This window comes from Seriola aureovittata, chromosome 17 (assembly GCF_021018895.1).
Source record: "Seriola aureovittata isolate HTS-2021-v1 ecotype China chromosome 17, ASM2101889v1, whole genome shotgun sequence".
NCBI lineage: Eukaryota > Metazoa > Chordata > Actinopteri > Carangiformes > Carangidae > Seriola > Seriola aureovittata.
In genome coordinates this window covers 23,877,706-23,886,489 of record NC_079380.1, presented here as the reverse complement: position 1 = coordinate 23,886,489, position 8,784 = coordinate 23,877,706, and the positions used below count along the sequence as shown (strand labels likewise).

Genomic DNA, 8,784 nt, shown 5'->3' with positions numbered 1-8,784 from the left:
GCAGTGACCACATACTGTCTGTTGATCTGCTCTAAACCTCTTAAACACTTGGTTTTGCTCTTATATTTGCTCCATGTTCTCCATGCCGGCGTGTTCTGTAACGGCCTGTTCGACACTTCATTGCAGCCGTGTGACGTCTTACAGTGAATGAAATTTTTAAAACCCCAGATGCCATGTTCGTATTGCATCAGATTGAAATATTCTACGTCTCGGTTTGCACCACTTCTTCATATTTTGTGGTGATTCAGACGGAAACTCTAGAGCAGGGATTTAAAATAGTGTTGATGTTCTCCGGTCAGGAAAGTCCTGCGGATTTTGGAGTTTCAAATAAAATAAAATCACATCCTTGCGAGAGAATCCACACACTCTCACACACTGTTTCCACCTCCCTGTAGTGAAGAGAAATTCAGGAGCCACGTCGGTATGTTTCACCTCATTAGTCTCCGCAGGTTCTCCACTGATCAGCGCCGATAAAGGAACCTCACCCTGAAGTGCAAAACAACAAAAAAACGCAAAAAAAGAACTTTGAACCAGAGGAAGTTGGAGGAGCCTTCATCTTCAAAGACATCTTTTGGGGAATTTGAGATCACTCCAATTCATGTAGTCTTCAAAATCTACCAAAAACTTATTTCACCCGTTTGTTGACCTGAAGCGACCACGCTGCAGAAATATCTCATTTCATCTCACTGACTTTAAAAGTTCCCTAAAACATTATCAGTGAGTCTGTGGACACGTCGTCTCGTTTCCATGACAATATTTTATGAAATGATTCATAATTCTTTTTTTTAAATTTGGCTTCTCTGACCTTTTGAAAAATGCTATAGGTAGATAGATTTTGGAGAAACAATCACCGGATATTATTTAACTTTACAGCCATGTTTCCACAGTATCTCCAGTACTGCTCAGACTGTTGGATCGTTAGACTTTAATTAAAGACTTCAGGCTGTCCTGGCCCAGAACTTGGAGTCCTAGCTGCCTGGCACGAAGCCTTTCACACCCTTTTCAAGAAAATCCCTCCGCCTTCTGTCTCCTGTTGTTTTCCTTCCTGGAGACCTGACGCACGTGTCGAGCTCCGTGAATCACACATGAAGTATGTGTTCGTGTTTTAAAACGGCGTCTTCAATGAAAACAGCTCCGAGTTCCATGACGCCCAAGTGAACACGAGGTTAATGAATAAAAACACCGGTGAACTCAAAGTTTGTTTCCTCCTCCTGTCGCTCTCGGATTCTGCTTGTCTGCTCTCTCACCTTCTCGCTCACCTTTAGCGTCTTTACCCGACGCCTCCTCCTTCACCTGTCCTCCTTTCACTTTATTTAAGATGGATTCCTCACAGCTGCTGGCGCCGGGTCCTGCTGTTACACCTGGCGCAGGTTTGCTGACACGCAGTTTCCCGACCTCTTTGATCTGTTCCGCCCTTCCTCTCTTCTTTTCTTCTTTATAAATTCCTTTTGTACTTCCTGCTTCCTTTTTTTTTCTCTGTCTTCCCCTCTTCCTCCTCGTCTTGCTTTGTGAGAGAGAGATTTTAGTAAACAAACATCAGCTGTTAACCGCTGCAGTGTGTTTAAGAAGGAAGCAGCTCGGTCCAGATTCCCGCCGTTTCACCTGGCAATCGGTCAGCCGCCCGGGCCGAGCTGTTGCGTGTCCTAGCCGTGACTTTGCCGCACGGCCAGCAGCTCTGGATCCGCTGTCTTGTTTATTGCGCAGCAAGAGAACTGATAAGCATGTGTGAAAAGATGATTGGATCGTTTCTGTGGCCAGTTTCTTAGAGAGAAACAACAGAACGTTATTCCTCGATTCATGCTTCGAGGAATTATCTGACATTTTAGGAAACGTATTTACTCGAGGTTCAAGCTTCTTTCTCTTTTTTGTTCATTTCTAGAGGCAAAATATCGACTCTCACGGAGCAGAGGGGAGGGGGCTGGGGGTGTCGAGGATTCCCACAGCTGGGGGGGAAGAAGCTGTTGCATGATCTTTTCTGCCATGGTTGCTGTTCGCTGTGAGGTCTTACAGTCGCAGACTTTGCCTGCAACAAAGATATGTTTTTCCGGAGCAGGAGGAGCAGGAGGAGCAGGAGGAGGAGGAGGAGGAGGAGGAGGAGGAGGAGGAGGAGGAGGAGGAGCAGCAGCAGCAGCTCAGGGACAGAGAGCAGCCTGGGGAAGGAGCTCCGTTTCCACAGTGACCAGTTTCAGGTCTACTTCCTGTTTAGTTTCCGTGTTCGTCACAGCGTGCAGATTGAAATTTGACCACTGCATGTGAGGATGACAGCTCTCTGGCGCTGGTTAGCTTAGCTTAGCATAAAGAGTGGAGACATGGAGAAACAGCTGGTCTGGCTCTGTCAAATAACTTCACCTAACAGCACATGTAAAGCTAAGCTAAGCTAGGCTAGGCTAAGCTGTGTTCACTTGAAAGACATGAAGATGGAATCAGTCTCGACAAAAATACACATTTCCCAAAATGTTGAACAATGCTTTAAAAATCCTGCATCGGATCCACTGAGAATGAGAATGAATGAATTATCCAGAGGAATTAAAAATAGATCTGAATCTTCTGTCACTACGTGAATCTGTGTGATGATGAAATATTTCACAGTGGATTCAGACCTGATGCCGACCGCCTGTATTTACATGTTCATGGTCAAGAGGAAGAGGGTGATTGATTGTTTATATTATAAAACAATTGAAAATAAATACACAGGATGACAGTATGCCATTGTTTTTCCATTTTATATGATACATTTTTTTTCCACCGCCGGCAACAGTCAGAGCAGCAGCCATTTTGTTTTCAGGTTGTCTCTCCGTCCACTTGTCACGGACACGATATCTCAGAGACGCCTCGACGGAACTTCTTCAGATGTTGCACTTCACTAGGTTGCACTTCACTAGGACTTGAGGATGAACTGATTCAATTTTGGGGGTGAAAGGTCAAAGGTCACGGGCATGGTGACCTCACAAATCACAGTTTTGGCCTCGTGAAAGCACCTTGAAGGATTTTCTTCAAATTTGGCAAAAACTTTCATCTAGACTCAAGGATGAACTGAGTGGATTTTGGTGGCTAAAGGTCAAAGATCAAAGGTCAAGGTCACAGTGACCTCCGAACACCTACAAATAGTCAATATTTTCTCTGACTCTGGATAAACAGGGATGTAACCTGGAACTAGTCTGAGCGGCGGAGGGATACAACTGTGAGTCGGTAGTTCTAGTTTTGATCATTATTTTAGTTTTCTTTTATCTTTACTGCCGTTGTCATTGTTTGGGATCTGGTGTTAGCTGCATGAGGCCCAGCGTCCCTGATGGCAGGAAGTGTGTATTAGATCAAGACAGGACAGAAACCAAACAAAGCAGCAGTTGCATGTCTGCGTGTCATCAGAGACGGAGGTGAATACGTCGGCGTGGAGCGAGAGCGTTGCACGTCGCTGTGCGAGGGATTTGTTATTTTGAAGTATTTTTCAGTGAAATGCGGCTGATGCTCATCGTTCAGTGGTCGGGGGGGAAGATGCTGCTGCTGCTGTTTCTTGCTTTGTTTCTCTCTCACTGAGCAGAATAATGAGACGAGCTTCTGTCTTCCCTGTTCTTCTCCCTCTCAGTCAGTTTGCGTCGCTCGTTTTGCCGGCCTCAGTTTTTCCTCTCATTGTCTTATCTGAGTCTTTTCTGCTCTTTTCTATTTTAATGCTGATTGCTGAGAACGTGTTTCCAATAATAAGTAAAAAGACAGTGAAAAAAGGCCAGTTTGCTGTGGCCTCCGAGTCATCAATTAAACGTCTTAATGGCTGCAGTTTCTGCCTGTGGTTTTTAAAAACTAATTACAAAAAAACGATTTATTTTCATGAGGTTTTTAGGACACGTTTTTTTCTTTTTCAGCCCTTCCAACCAAAACACCAAATACACAACAGTAACAACAACAGCACATTTATCTGCTCTGACATTATGTTAGCATGTCTGCCTAACTAGCTTGCTAGCTTCAGTTATTACACATGTAGGATCAAAGGTTATCTTAAAGAAAAACTTTCTATTTCATCAACTGCAAAGTATCTAAGGAAGCTGGAAGCTAACAGAGTTTTAAGCTAACGTTAGCAGCTCTTTATTGTATTTGGTTTACACTCCAGCAAACATTAGCTGAGATATAGTGTTACCGTTTGCCACGCACATCTTCACCCTTTAGCCTTTTTCTCTTGAAAAGTGAAAAGTGAAAACACACTGAGCTGTGAAGCTACAGAAGGTTATATTAGAGGAAAATACAGTGACGACCTGATCTTACATTATTCCTCACTATATCTACAATACTTGTTTTAAAGAAACATTAAAAAGTCATCAACGGAGTCATGAAGCTGACGTTAGCTCACTTAGATAACTTGAAAATCCTGATTAAAATCTTCTTGTGACACTTTTAATTTCAGCTCAATCGGTTGTTGGTGAGAAATGAGACGCCTGCTCCTGTCTGCCACTTCCTGGCATCAGGTAGATTATTAAGAAGAGCAGTAAATGTGCCACTGTTTTTATTTTAAACTGCATTATTTTCAGACCAAGAACCAGAGCAGCTTTGTCCCTCTGAACTTTGGACGTCTCACTGTCTTTAGTTTCTGTCTGATGCTCTTCAGCTATAATGGGCAGCTCTGTCTGTCTTTGCATATTGTGCCGATGAACAGTTCATGTGTCGAGCTGTCGCTGCTCGTCATCGTCACCGTGTCCTTCTCTGTCTGCAGTGATCAGATGATAGATCCTATATATATATGTGTGTGTGTGTGTGTGTTGTGTGTGTGTGTGTGTGTGTGTGTGTGTGTGTCTATGTCTATACAAGTTTAAACTTGTGTGTGTCTGTACATTAGGGAGAAGAGAGTGTGTGTATGTGGTCGGAGGACTTGGTGTGTGTGTGTGTGTGTGTGTGTGTGTGTGTGTGTGTGTGTGTGTGTGTGTGTGTGTGTGTGTGTGTGTGTGTGTGTGTGTGTGTGTGTGTGTGTGTGTGTGTGTGTGTGTGTGTGTATGGCCAGAGGGCGAGTTTGAGACCTGAACTTGCCTCTGTCCAGACCACTGTCACTCACCGCCCATCTATCTGTGTATGTTGGAGTGTTAAACTGCTTTTTCTGTGATTTAAAAACGATTAGACGCCGTACGATCCGTAAATAATCTTCATATATTCTTTGTTTCATCTTTTGAACCACTTGAGTTTCCATCCCTGTGTAAGTTACGTCATCAATGCCATCCTGGAACCTTCCCACATCGTTATTATTATCATTACTATCTACAGAGAGGCAAGCTGTCATTAACTGTCAGCACTGATCGTAATGTCCTAATGCTTTGGTCAATACAGGACTTCCCCCCGTGTCATAAAGCTAATGCACCAATCATGTAACACCACGATATTCGTATCATAAGAGAGAGTTAAAATGATTCTAAGTGACAGATCAAAACACAGGAAAACCAACATGAAGTGCATTAATAAGGTGTGGTACAAAATCTATAGGTGCTCATATGGCTCAGTTACATTTCTGCATATTTCATAAACAATTAATAATAATAATAAACAAGTACATTTCGTAAAGGAAATGACATGCACCAAGTGCTTCACATGAGAAGACATAAAAAGAAAATAAAACATGTTAAAAGCATTGATGTAAAATGAGATGTAGTAATAAAAAAATATAGATAAAAAATGAAATAATAAATAATAAAAAATAAAATAAGTGATCGGTAAGACATCAACACTGCAACATTTCAGAGCTGGTTAAAGTCTGAGCTTCATAAACACAATTATTATTATAATTGTTTTGTTTACAAACTATAATAATGCTGATTTCTATGAGACATTATGAAACGGATCATTTACTGAGTTAAAATGACATAACCTACAAATATATACATGTCAGGAAACCAGAGTCTGATGTGACTGATGACAATAACAATAAATATGTTTTCTAATTTGTCGCTCATTAGTTTTAGTGTAAAAACGCACAGTTGCTGTTAGTTTCTTGGTATTGGTTTTGTTCTGTGTGTTGTTGGACATGTGGACAGAGTAACACCGAGCCAAGCTGTGCTGCACGTGTAGCTGCTAATCTCTTGCTAAACAGCGACAGCGCTTCAGTAAAGTTTGTATTTAGCTGCAGCAGACAGAATAAAAGTTCACGCTGGTGATCGGCCTGATCGCTGAGCAGAGCTTTACAGACTGGTTTCCCCTGCTCTGCTGCTGCTGCAGTGTTTTACACATCCTGCTGGTAAATCACATCATTTATTAATAGTTTTTAAAAACACTGGATCTCAGTGAAATATTCAGTCAGATTTCTCAAACTGGGGCGAAGGGCTTTCCGTCTTGTCAGCGACATATCTCAGTCATAATATTGACATCACGACTGTCGTAATGTAGTTATCCTGAGGTGGAGGAAATCAGGAGTAAGTCGCAGCTTTCGAACAGGGAGTCGGACTCATAAAAAATCTATTATCTTAATGGGTGCTTCCTCTCCCGTAACCACTCTCCCGCTCAGAGTGCAGCAGTATGTCGACGTGTTCTGTTTTTCCATCGTCCCGACTCAGGTTCCTTTACACTGTACAATGTTCGGCTTCACTGACCGCTGTACACTGAGCTTGTTTAATCCATTATTTACATACTAAGGGTCACACTGGATTAAATGCATGTTTAAGTGTTGTGAAGGTGTGTGTGTGTGCGTGTGTGTGTGTCTGTGTGTGTGTGTAACCCTACTCACCCACGGCCTTGAGCGAGGTGTACTTGTTGAAGCCGATTCCCAGGTTGTTATGAGGGTGAGACAAAGCCATGGCTGGACCCAGGGGAGACAAGGCTGCGTTGTTCAGATGGTTGTGATCTGAGAGAGAGAGAGAGAGAGAGAGAGAGAAATATAAATATCAACAAATATGTGAAAAGTCGGCCAAAGAGAATCCAAATATGTTTCCATCAGCTGGTGTTGTGAGAATATTCTCAAGAGGGAGAAACAACAACAACGCAGCATTAAAAGAGCGTGAGTACGTCCTCTGTAAGGGCCGAGTCTAACTTAAGCTTTAAGACTTTTGTTTGTTTGTTTGTTTGTTTGTTTGTGTTCATGAATGAAGTTGGTGAGACTTTGTGGTTAAACACTGATTGTATACTGTACCCAGAATGTGACATAAGATGAGCCCTGGTGGGGAGAATGGATGTAATGATTAGCTGAGGCTCGATAACCATTTGTGTGTTTCTATCTGTCCTCATTACATAATGTTTCTGCTTAGAATAACAAATATATTCATAAAGCCTTTAGATGTGCAGGTTACCCGGGACAGAGGCAAACAGTACTTAAAATAGGCCCCCGGTTAGAAAACACACAAGGACGGCTGACAAGCGAAATAACACACAAACATGAAGTGTGTAAACAGATCCTGGGTATATGCCTCCTTACTGCAGATTACTTTAAACACTGAAGATGACAGATCCGAGGGGCACGGACACGCAGCGACCGCGGATGTTCAAAAACACTTAAAAAGACCCTCATTAAAACCAGAATTGACTGGTTGGTTCATAAATAAAATCATCATTAAATAAATAAAAAAGGTTTAAACGGGGCCGCAGACACAGGTAAGGTGACGGGAGCTCGAGTTGTTATAAAGCTTTACTGTTTTTAATAAATTATAATAAATATAATACTTAAAGAGTTAAAGAAATAAATAATGTTCATAATAAATAATTGTAATAAGTAAAATTCATAACATATAGATACATACATGCATATATACACACACAGTAAAGGGCTAACAGGTTTAAATAAAAACACACAAGTATAAATGCTAAAAATAAGTGCTAATTATAAAACCCATAAAAGCAACACAAGGGTTGGTAAAATATAAAGTTAGTGTGTGTGTGTATATATATATATATATATATATATATATATATATATATATATATATATATATATATATATATATATATGTGTGTATATGTATGCATGTATGTAAATGTATTTAAACAAATTAAACATTCAAAATCATTTAAAACTCATTTTAGTCAAATTAATAGTAAAAATCTTCAGAAAGTATACACTATAAATATTTATATAACTTTTATTTATGTAAAAAATATAATTAAAAGGAAACCCAGCTGCAGGCGGCTCACTCGATTATTAATGTGCTGTTTGACAAACAGCTGATTCTTAACGTCCAGTTATATTCATGCCAACAACTCCTCAACTTAAACCACTACACAGGACAACCATCTGATACGACCCACGGCAGTGTGCCCCTACGGCGGCAGGTGTACCGGACCTCAGTTGTCATGGTTACCGTGACATACCGAGAGCGGCGTACCGACCGTCCCCATGGTTACTATAATAACGGTCATGGCTCGGTTAGGTTCAGGAAAAGATGGTGGTTTGGGTTAAAATAAGTGCTCCCTCGACATCAGACCGTCTTTGTTGTCATGGTTACAGTAACAGTATTCCACCCACCACCTCCTCCCCCTGACGTGGACTCTGTCTCTCTTTATGCTACGTCACCGACACTTTTCCCCTTCGCTCCTGTCGTCATCACTACGACCACGAGATGTCGCCTGGCAACAAAACCTAACTATGATGTCATAACGACCTGCTGCACAGACGACCCGTGGGCCGGTTTCAGTCGGTGGTCGCCTCTTTGACTTGAGCATCATCTGAGTGGTTGTTGGAGATGCATCAACGCTCCCAGTGACTGATGCTAATATTCATACGCGCCGCTGCGCTGAGTCAGTGTCCTGCTAATTCTAATAATTTAGCTATTGATTACGTGTTTGTAGATGTCACCTGCGGATTTATTGACAATTCGATGAGAGGAAATG

At 41.6% G+C, this 8,784-nt stretch overlaps 1 protein-coding gene across 1 annotated transcript in view; it reads right to left on the bottom strand.

Moving 5' to 3' along the window:
* Nucleotides 1-8,784, bottom strand: part of LOC130184973 (protein shisa-8) — a 100,084-nt gene that overhangs the window by 10,166 nt on the left and 81,134 nt on the right. Inside the window, exon 4 of the mRNA XM_056401119.1 lies at nucleotides 6,692-6,808. Within this exon, the coding sequence (XP_056257094.1) occupies nucleotides 6,692-6,808 (117 nt within the window). The remainder of the gene's footprint in view (nucleotides 1-6,691; nucleotides 6,809-8,784) is intronic.